The sequence below is a fragment of the Thunnus thynnus genome, chromosome 2 (assembly GCF_963924715.1).
Source record: "Thunnus thynnus chromosome 2, fThuThy2.1, whole genome shotgun sequence".
In the NCBI taxonomy this organism is placed as follows: Eukaryota; Metazoa; Chordata; class Actinopteri; order Scombriformes; family Scombridae; genus Thunnus; species Thunnus thynnus.
In genome coordinates this window covers 29812804-29824210 of record NC_089518.1, presented here as the reverse complement: position 1 = coordinate 29824210, position 11407 = coordinate 29812804, and the positions used below count along the sequence as shown (strand labels likewise).

The following is an 11407-nucleotide window of genomic DNA, read 5'->3' as shown; positions in this document are numbered from 1 at the left end:
GTACGGCCTCTCACCTGTGTGGGTTTTCATATGCCTTTTCAATTTTGACTTCTCACTGAATCTTTTACCACAGGTGTTGCAAAGGTACGGCTTCTCCCCTGTGTGGCTTCTCATGTGGACCACCGATACATATTTAGATATGAAATGTCTCCCACATATATTGCAAGGATATGGCCTTTCATCTGTATGTATTCTTTTGTGTTTTATCAAGTTTGACGATTTGCAAAACCTTTTCCCACAGGTGTTGCAAAGGTACGGCTTCTCACCTGTGTGGGTTCTCATGTGGGCCAACAACCCACTATTAAATCTGAAATCTCTCCCACATGTTTCACAAGTCTTTGGTTTCTCACCTGTGTGGATTGTCAGGTGTCTACGCAATTTGGACATATACTTAAAAGTTTTTCCACAAGCGTCACATTTGAAAGACTTTTCACTGTTGTAGGTATTATTGTTCATCTTTATCATAGTAGAGTTGTGTTCACTGTCAGTGTGTCTGTTGCTGTTATGATGTCTCTTCTGTAGTGTTGTCCCTGTATTTCTAGAAGATCCTGAGTCTCCATGTTTGCCTCCTTTGTGATCTTGGTTCTCAGCTACATGAGAGTTGTGAGAGAGGAGCTGGTTGTCACTATTTGGTTCTGTTATCACAGAACTTTTAACTGACATGCTGACAACATGTTCTTTCTCTGCTGCACTCTGAGTTTCATCAGGACTCAAGTCTAATGTCTGGTCTTCACTGTTGTCACTTTCCTCACAAGTAGGAGTCAACATAAAGGTTTCAGTCTCCTGCTTCAGCACCAGCTGCTCTCCCTCCAGACTGGTGTAGAGTTCCTCCCGTTCCTCTTTAATCTGTGGAGGCTCTGGGTCCTCTTGGTCCAAACTGGAGTTCCTCTCCTGGTTACAGAGGTGCTGGTTACTGAGAACCTCCTCTTCCTCACAGACATGATGCTGTGGGAGCTCTGGAAGGACAAAAGGATACAAGAAGTAGGTTACCACTAATGTGATAACAGAAAAACATCTGAGCAAATAAATACAAGTCTGCATTTAAATGGATAGGATACGAAGCTAACTTCAACTTCGTCTTTGATAGGATATTATTACCCAAATTCATCTGTTTGTTTTAAGGATATTTAAGGTTTTACAGACCTATCCTGTTTAAAATAATTGCAGGTTTCCAAACGATATCCAGCAGTCTGCGCTGACGATCAATCTCTTCCTCGTACTCCACAATAGTTTTTTGAAAAACTCGGAATATTTCTTCAGCAGCAGCAGTTAGTCGCTCGTTGATGAACTCTCTCAAACACTGAACTGAAGACATTGTCGCTTCATTACACGTTAAATATTTAAGTGCGCTAATTCAATACATACATGCAGCTCACACGTCTTGCCTGAGTTGTTTACTTCCGCTGGGTGTCACGCTGCTAAGTCCCGACAGTGGAAGTGAGGTAGCTTTTAGTTCCGCTTTAAAAATTTCGCATTTTCATCAGTGCTTGAGTACTGAATCTCAGCAGCAGGGATGTAATGTAACATCTATTTCGATTAATTTCACAAGGAAATGTGGTACATCTTCTCTTCTGCCGTGGTTCTTAGTAACTTCACATGAAATGATAAACAAATAGACATTGGTGGAATAAGCATTCACATTATTTAACTCACTAAACGTAGCAATAACACGGTGCATAAATACCCATGCAGTCAAAATGTTAGTTAAGTAAAAGTTCTGAGGTACTATTTGCAAAATATATTTATAGTCCCATGCCCATGTCAGTTTTGTATGATTTTTCATAAATCATTAACGCACACACAGCATTTCTATATGATGCAGCTAGAAGGGGTGGAGCTAATTTGCCTAAGTGTACTAAAAACTGCTCTATTTGCCTTTGAAATATACTGTATGTAACATCAAATAGAAGTACTCCAACTGTGAATACTTGAACATTGTAATTTTTACAGAACCTTCCTGCAGGTGAGCCTAAATTCCAAAACACTGTTTGCAATTTTCAGGATATACAGTATATGGTAATATCAGTCTGGATAATATTTGTTAAAAAGAAAAAAAGTTTTATTATGAACAGAATTATTTGACAACACCATGTAACACATCAAAAAGGTCTCCATTTTGAAGGATGAAAACATAAATGACCCAACCGCATTAGAGGGCTTCTCTGTTTCAACATCAAAGTTCACAATCCGCTCACATTACCAAGGTAGTGTATCAAAGTAGTGAAAAAAACCCCATTCATTTAACAAGTCAGTTGTTCACATTTATAGAAAGAATACACTCACTCACTGCAAAATCTTTTCCAAAATATGTGAGATTGTGATTGTTTTAAAGAAATACTGCTGCCAATAGAAATAAAATGCAGGACTTTGAAGGAAAAAAGTTAGTTTGACAAAACTCAAATTGGGAGATTATGGTTGTGTCAAAAATATACTTTTGCTAACAGAAGTATGAGTTGTATAGGAAGTTCAACAAAAGGCATCGCTGACAATAAACAACTTCATTACACAAAGATATTGGCACCTCTTAAACATGGTGAATAATTTACATTCAGTTACAAAATTGTAGCCATTGCAAAAGCATATTCAATTCAGTTGGTTAACACTTGCCCACAGCAGTTTCAGCTTGATTGTTCTTTTTATGGATTGTTTTCTTTTTTTATTTGTTTTCCCACTGGTGCTGCAATTATGTGGTTTTTCAATTATGTGTTCCTCTGTGTTTTGTCCATGAACCACCACAGCTGAGTCCTCTCCGTTTCAAAAATACAAAGCTACTTGCTCGTGTGGACTCTTATGCTTTTTCAATTCAGACACATGACAGAATCTTTTACCACACATGTTGAAGAAGGCTGTCAAGTTAAGTCACCACAAAGTGTTTTGCAAAAATACGGCTCCTTATCTGTGTGAATTCTTTGTAATACAACAGTAGGTGGCAGTAATGTTCCGCTCGGTTGCAATTCGCCATTAAAACGAAGAAGAATAAGAGGTTGTTTAACTACAAACAGCTGGGCCAACTGCCACTAATAATAATTATATGAACAACGTTATAAGAACAGATACAAGAACACATTTTTCTAATGTCGGAACCATGAACACACACACTTGTGGTCGGAACTTATCAGTGTAACATCCAGCGGAAGTAAACAACACAGGAGCTAGTCGCTTTAGCTGCAGGGTGTGTTGACTTAGCTGGGAGAAGTCTATCAGTGTGACAGTGAGACATCTTACTTGTAGTAAAGCAAAAATGTCTTCAATTCACTGTTTTAGAGAGTTAATCAATGAGCGACTAACTGCTGCTGCTGAAGAAATATTTGGAGTTTTTCAAAAAACTATCGTCGAGTACGAGGAAGAGATCGATCGTCAGCGCAGACTGCTGGATATCGCTTGGAAATCTGAAATGGATTTACACATAATAGGTCTGTAAAGTCTTGGTGGTCTTTAAAAACAAAAAGATGATTTTGACTCAAATGAGATCTCAATGGATTGAATGTAGAATTGCATATATTTGCTCAGATCTTCGTTTTTCTATCATCACGTTAGTAGTAACCTACTTCTTGTGACCTTTGTCCCTTCAGAGCTCCCACAGCAACATGTCTGTAAGGAGGAGGAGGAGGAGGTTCTCAGTGACCAGCAGTTCTGTGACCAGGAGAGGAACTCCAGTCTGGACCAAGAGGACCCAGAGCCTCCACAGATTAAAGAGGAACAGGAGGAACTCTGCACCAGTCTGGAGGGAGAACAGCTGGTACTGAAGCAGGAAACTGAAACCTTTATGTTGACTCCTACTTGTGAGGAAAGTGACAACAGTGAAGACCAGACATTAGACTTGAGTCCTGATGAAACTCAGAGTGCAGCAGAGAAAGAGCATTTTGTCAGCATGTCAGATAAAAGCTTTGTGGTACCAGAACCAAACTGTGATGACCAGCTCCTCTCTCACAACTCTCATGTAACTGAGAGCCAAGATCACAAAGGAGGCAAACATGGAGACTCAGGATCTTCTAGAAATGCAGAGCCAAAAGCACAGACCAGTCACCACAAAGGCAAAAGTCACACTGACCGTGAAGACAAGTCCACCATGCTTAAGATTCACAGTGACTCTTATACAAGGAAACAGTCTTTAAAATGTGACACCTGTGAGAAAAGTTTCTGTTCGACATCAGCATTGAACGCTCATTTAACAATCCACACAGGTGAAAAGCCATATTCTTGCCAGACATGTGGGAAAGATTTCAGATGTAATAGCGGATTGATGGCCCACATGAGAACCCACACAGGTGAGAAGCCATACATTTGCAACACCTGTGGGAGAAGGTTCGGCCAGTCGTCAAACTTGATAAGGCACAAAAGATTACATACAGGTGAGAAGCCACATTCTTGCGACACCTGTGGGAAAAGATTTAGTAAAATGTCAGGATTGAAAACTCATATGGCAGTCCACACAGGTGAGAAGCCTTATCTTTGCAACACCTGTGGGAAAGCGTTCTGTTTGACATCAGCATTGAACGCACATTTAGCAGTCCACACAGATGAGAGGCCATATTCTTGCAAAACATGTGGTAGAAATTTCAGATATAAGAGCGGATTGAGGGTCCACATGAGAACCCACACAGGTGAGAGGCCGTACTCCTGTAACATCTGCGGTAAAAGGTTTTATCACCCGTCAAACGTGATACAGCACAAAAGAATACACACAGGTGAGAAGCCGTACCTTTGTAACACCTGCGGGAAAGGGTTTTGCAACTCGTCAAACTTGATAAAACATAAAAGAATACATACAGATGAAAGGCCGTATCCTTGCAAAATATGTGGGAGAGATTTCAGATCTAAAGATGTATTGGTGGTGCACATAAGAACCCACACAGGTGAGAAGCCGTACTCTTGTGACACCTGCGGGAAAAGATTCAGTCAGACATCGACATTGAAATCTCATATGAGAATACACACGGGTGAGAAGCCATATTCTTGCTAAACATTGGGGAGAGATTTCAGAAACCATATCTTTGCAACACCTGTGGAAAAGGATTTGTCAACACTGAAAAGGAAGATCCACAACAATTAGAGGCCATTTTCTTTCTGACTTGAAGCATGAGAAGAGCCCACAAGCAAGTATTTTCCATAAAAAAAAAAGAAGCCACAACATCTTTGTGTAAAAAGAAGAGTTTGCTGTCAACAATGACTTCATGTTTTGTTAAACTGAACTTGTATTTTTTTTACATCATATTACTGTGTTGCTCATGTGGGAGAAATGTATTTTTAAGGACTGTACGCATTGTTCTTGCAATGTTTTTACTGATTTTCTTCCATTTCCTGCTGTTTTAACTTCCTCCCTGGAGACTGTTGTGTATTTACGTGCTGCATGATTCTCTTCTCCACTGTATGCTATAAAACAGGAAGTGACAACTGAGCAGAGTCTTTATTTGATTAATCAGACTATATTACTGTTAGCAACACTAATCTCCCTAATCTTACAGCAATCTTTCACATCAAGTGCACGGTGCCGTTATTCATTTCACTGTCCTGATATTTCCTGTCACTTACTGTGGTCAGCTCTCTTAATAAGAGTGAAGTACAACAAAAATAATCTTAATATGCGTTCTGTTTCTCTCCCACTCTCTCTCTCATTCACAAGTGATCGTGTCATGTTGATGGTCGATGGTGGTGTCAAATTTCATAAATGTGCATTCACAACAATATAAGTCTTTGTTTGACGTTAAACAAGAACTTACATAGAAGTTATCTATGAGGCATCCTGCAAATCTTTGCATAAGTCAAAATGTACATTTACATACAGTCTTTTTAGCATCAAATTCCCTCTTCTTGTTTATTTGGCAGTTCATGGCTGATGTTTGCTCTGTTAAAATCCCCCAAAATAATCAGGAGGGAGTCTGGATGTTAAAAGTTTCATGGAGGTTACCTCACAGGCCTGAGGTGGGCTGTACTGTGCACACGGACTGAATAAAATGGTTTACATTTACTGAAAAGAGTCCCTAAGTGAGGAGGGTATATTCTCCTTAACACAGTCACATCTGTACACCAACCTTTGCTTATTTAGAAGCAGCTAACAATTATTTAAAGATCCCCTCCAGACATGTATTAAGACATATAAAATACTCTGCTTGGAACAACACGTGTGTCTGATATGGTTTTTCCACACGAAAAAGTATAATAACCACATTAAAATCCTTAAAATGGCATCTTCTCCTCCCTCATATGCGCTAACACAAGACTAAATGTACAGAAACAGTAAAAAGCCATTTGACAGGTGTGCTATAACCATATGTCACCAGTAGGAGGCGCTGAAGCACCACTGCTTAGCTCAGCAAAAAACAACAATTCAATAGCAGTGAACCTAGGTTTAATATCAACAATATTAAAATGTGACCCACACAAAGCAATAAATAAACAAAAAGAGCCAAATATAGGCTAATAATGACCATATAATCTAGCAAAGTATAGCTAAGATCGTTTGCCACTTGTCATCATTGTGGATATTTTGATAATTAATGAAAATGTCTCATTTACATTAGTCTACAGTGGGGAAATTGTTATATATGTTTATAGGCTACATATTGTAAAATAAATACAATGCATTTACTAGATGTTGGGACCCAGTGGGAGGACTGCACAATTGGTGATCGTAGCTACAGTTCAAGTCTCCCCCAGATGCCTTTGCCCACCACTGCTGACCAGGGAACACCTTGTGCAGAACATCTCTACAAGACTCTGCTTAGGACAGAAGCGCTCTCTCTGCTCCATACTGGCTCGTCACTTGCTGCCTTTTATTCAGTGGCTGAACACCTTATATGTTGGGTAAAATGTGTTTAATTGTTATTTACAAAATAAAATGTTAAATTGTAACAAAGTTAATTGATGACAGAACCCATTTCAACAGCATCCAACAATGAAATCACTTTTTTTTTTAACTCACGGAATACAAATAACTAGCCTAAGTCGAGCATTAGAAAAGGGGTTAAAAAACAACAGCAGTGACAGTAATTTCATCTTCATTCATGTGTGAATGTTGGAGTTATCAGTTGAAAGAAAAATCAACACACACCAGTGTCCTAGTTTGGTGCTGGTAGTTGTAAAATAACTACAGAAAAGTAAAGTACCAACATCAAAGTGGTGGTCAAAGGCAACATGGCCATTAAATCCTTCTCTATGATGTACCGAGTGTTCAGTATTTTCTCCTTTTCTATAGTTATTTTGTCACTACCAGCACCCAGCTAGCATTCACACATGAGTGAAGATGAAATTACTGTTAAATTGCTTAGACCTGTTAATTCCTTTCAGCTCTCCAGTGGTGCAGATAGTGTAGGGCCTTGCATTGGTACTTGCATTAGGGAGAGAGAGTGAAATAGAGAGCAGAAATGAATGGCAGCTTTGGATGTAGCTTTCACAAAGCTGCATGTACCTATCACTCAATGACAACCTGCCTGCCTGAAATTAATTTTCAGTATGGGGCAGCATATATTTTAAATGGAAAGCCTTTAGCCCGTGCACAATTTCAGCACAGAAATTTGCATCATCATTTGCATCAAGGCTGACTGGAATGGGGTCCGGATGACAAGCTTCGACACTGTCCGCCCTGTGCAGAACATGCCCAGCTGCACCTGCATGTAATGGCCACGTCGCCCACTACTTGCACTTGAATTTATCCATTTTGTGCAGTTTTTGATATTCATTACACAAAGAATTGTAATATTTCTTTATTTCACAGCTGTGTTTTTGAGTTAATTAGCATAGTTATGTCTTTTTCTGCACTGGAAACACCTTGATTTAAGGCAGCATGCCAACCAGAGTAAAAGATAGCAGCTTTACATGTTGACCTACAGTATAGACCTGTGTAGTTCATCACTATAACTAGAGGAACACTCAAAACACAAACAACACAAAAAATTATGTGTTGTTTGTTAAGGAGCCAATGGCCTAACAAAGACCTCACATAATTTTCTTAAAGTTTTAGGATTTGATGTGGTCAAGACCAAGGACATGGTTATGGGTTTAGGATAAGATAAGAGGAGGATGCTGCACAAACTGTTAAACATCATGGAGAACATCTAGCATCCCCTCCATGACCTACTGGTCTATCAGTGGAGCAGTCAGAGACTTCTTCAGCTCTGCTGTGACAAAGAACGCTACAGGAAGTCATTCCTGCCAACTGCCATCAATCTGTACAATGACTCTCCTCTGTGTTGGGAGTTGGGACTCCACTGACAGTATTCAAGTATCAATGTACACTCAATTCTAACATCCATGGACAATCATGAACCTTACCTGCATCTGACTTCACTAATGTACAGTGTACAATAACATATTAACATCAATGAGCAGTGAATACTCAGCAAATGGTGCATTATAGTTATGGTTATATCTCTAGTCTCTACTCTATTTTTAGTTAATGTAATTATATTATCTATTATTATTTATCTAATTATATTTCAGTTACTTTATTTAGTTATTGTTTATAATTTGGTGTCTGCTGTAACAGTTTAAATTCCCTTTGGGATTAATAAAATCTATCTTATCTATCTAACTATTCTGGTTCATAACATTCTTATTCTTGAAAAGTTTTATATACACAAATCAAAGTATGTGAAAGTGAAAGATAAGTTAAGTGTATTTTCTAAATTAAGTGTAGTTTCTTTCTTACATAAAAGCCCTAAAAGTCATGTGACTTCAGTTCTGCTCAGCTCAGCTCAAAAAGCCCTAACCCTGTAAGTTATTATTGTTTTCTTTTTGTTATATTTAATATTATTTCAATCTCTTGTCTGTTTTGAGTTGTAATTTTCTATCTTTTTGACATGCACCAAACAAATACAGATACAAATACAAATGCTGGGCTCTCTGCACCTCCCTAATTGGTATATTGTGAAGATTTCAAAGCCATGATGCTTGTATATGGAAATTGTCTAAAAAAAAAAATTAAGTTCTTCTTCTTCTTCTTCTTCTTCTTCTTCTTCTTCTTCTTCTTCTTCTTCTTCTTCTTCTTCTTCTTCTTCTTCTTCTTCTTCTTCTTCTTCCTTGTTGTCTTCTTCTTCCTCCAACTTTAAATGTGCATACCACCTCCTACTGAATGTATTGTTGTGTGTAGATTCATGGCATTAGATTATCTGAGTACTGATTGGTCTATAGAAAAAAACAAAACACAAATAAATAAATAAATTATACCCTATTTCCTAATCCTGTCCGTATTATATAACCTATCAATCCCCTTCTGATTTCCCTGAAGTCCTGTCCTGTGCCTAGTAGGGATGTTAAACTCCATTCCTGCCCTGTCTCATGTACCATATTTCTTAATGTCTCCCTTTGATTTACTTTTCCTCATTAAATACAATGTGGAATGAAAACCTGCATGCCAAAACCTTAATCGTATAATGATTACCTCCCCTCTGCAGTAACAATATCCTCCTTTAAACTGTTCAACATGAATTGACTTCTGCATATTATAACAATGTCTCACTTTATTGTCTGTATCCCATTACTTCTGCCAGGCATTAATTATGGCTGTTCTAATTAAAGATTTTACTTCTCCCCTACCATAAACTACTTTTATCACTTTGTTGTCATATATTTTAAGAGCCTTTTTTGCCAATTTATCGGCTTATTCATTTCCTTTAACACCCATATGAGCAGGGACCAAACAAAACTGCACTTCTATACTTATCCTTTGTAATCATACGAGCATAATGTGTATTTCTACGCATGTGTATTTGCCTTGATGACAAACCTCTGAGAGCTGCTGCTGAATATGAACAAATGGCTGTTTTTAATGGCAGCAGATTCTTTTGCCATTAGTGCATTGCAGGAAAGACTGGCTGTTTTGTTAATGCGTTATATATAGACGTTCCCTTAGTATTTTGAAATCTTTTTTTAGCAAGGGAATATTTACAGAGCATGGACCTTTTTTCAGTAACAGCATATTTGACATTCATACAGTTTGACATGAAAATTTGCAGAGGTGCCCAGAACAACTGAAGTCTTTCTGTTCTTAGCCTCTGTTTCGGTGGTGCAGTAAGAGTGTGTAGGGATAAGTGCTGATGAACTCAAGGATACTTAGAAGGTGACTGGTGAGAGAAGAACGTTTCCATGTTATTTCCTCTCATGCAGATTTTTAAACACTCTGCAAGAGAGGAAATCAAACTGTAAATCTCTGTTCTCAGGCTTCCTATTATGAGCACTAGTCAGCTGGTGCTTCCATGTGAGAAACTGTGTCAGAACTCTGGATCTATTTCTAGACAATATGCCAGACATTATGTCTATTATTTGCTTTCTCCAACACACACACACACACACACACACACACACACAAAATTGGAAAAGCTGTAAATAAACAACTTATGTCAGCATGATGGAACATTACAGTGATAGTCTTTGTGCATTGTTCCTGCTATTGATGTGGCTTCTGAGTGCCGGTTAAGTGTAGATAATTCTGAGATGTTACATAGTGGAACTAAAATACTGTCCTGTTATACGTACACTGGTCTATATCAAGCAGGGGTGGAAAGAGAAATACAACACCCTGCTTAGAATATCCTATACTTTTTAATTAGATACTTCATTTTGAAAACTGCTCTGTTTTTAAGAAAATAGTTACATTGTCATCATTAAAAGGTCCAATGCAGCATCATGATCATTTTAATATGAATATGACCTCAAATTGCTCTCAAATTCCAATGTTGTGACAATATTTTCAGTAGCCGTCTCAGATTGCCTTTCAGGGGACAAGTGATTCAAAACTTAAACTGACTTTCCTCCCAAGTAACTGTTACTGAGGTGAAAGTGAATTATTGATGTTACGGCATACTCAGAACAGTGTCAGTAGAGAAAAGACCAAATCAAAAAGTCTTTAAAAAGTCAAAAAGTCAGTAGAGAAAAGACCAAATCAAAAAGTGCAAAATACTTGCAATTGGTTATTTTACCCCACCTGATCTTCAGCCACAAGTTAATCAATGAGTAAGTAAGAGAAATCTGACAACCAGGAAGAGTGGATGTTTACATTTTTCCCCAAATATATCCTGTTGAGGCAACAGCCAAAAGGCAAAGTGACAGTGATGACACAGCGAAAAGATTTCCAGAGAGGCTGTTGATCAAAAACAACAACAAACAGGTTCTACTTGCCAGTCGCAAAGTTTATTCTTTTAAATATACATAGACTTTTGTCCCCACCCATATTAAATACCCCACCACCCTTCCCTCCCCCATCATCCCTCCCCTCCTCCCTATCCCCCCACCCCATTTCTTCCCTCACTCTCAATTCTCTGCTCCCCCACCCCACCCCCCCACCCCTACCCCCACCCCACCCCTCCAGAGAGAAAGGTCGTCCGGCTGAAAAACACACTCTACTTTGTGCAGCATATTGCTTATTAAGACATTTGCGAAAACATAAATTAAAAATACTACAGCTTGTTTA

General features: G+C 38.5%; 2 protein-coding genes across 2 annotated transcripts; one reads left to right on the top strand and one right to left on the bottom strand.

Moving 5' to 3' along the window:
- Positions 1-1428, bottom strand: LOC137171718 (zinc finger protein 572-like; the record flags this gene model as incomplete). The annotated part of the gene is made up of 2 exons (XM_067575793.1): positions 1144-1428; positions 1-956 (listed from the first exon to the last, which is right to left on the bottom strand). Coding segments are annotated over exons 1-2 (1128 nt in total), but the record flags the coding sequence as incomplete, so codon positions are not given.
- A 1535-nt stretch (positions 1429-2963) lies between these two features.
- On the top strand, positions 2964-5398 carry LOC137200702 (zinc finger protein ZFP2-like). Its single transcript, XM_067615398.1, has 2 exons — positions 2964-3413; positions 3573-5398. The coding sequence occupies exons 1-2, from the start codon at positions 3242-3244 to the stop codon at positions 4961-4963; spliced, it is 1563 nt and encodes a 520-aa protein (XP_067471499.1). The 5' UTR covers positions 2964-3241; the 3' UTR covers positions 4964-5398.
- The last annotated feature ends 6009 nt before the right edge of the window (positions 5399-11407 follow it).

Bases quoted from the DNA above. Each gene is read 5' to 3' on its own strand.
- LOC137200702 (XM_067615398.1), top strand. From the start codon at position 3,242: ATGTCTTCAATTCACTGTTTTAGAGAGTTAATCAATGAGCGACTAACT. The intron at 3,414-3,572 runs GTCTGTAAAGTC...TTGTCCCTTCAG, and splicing joins AATGGATTTACACATAATAG to AGCTCCCACAGCAACATGTC.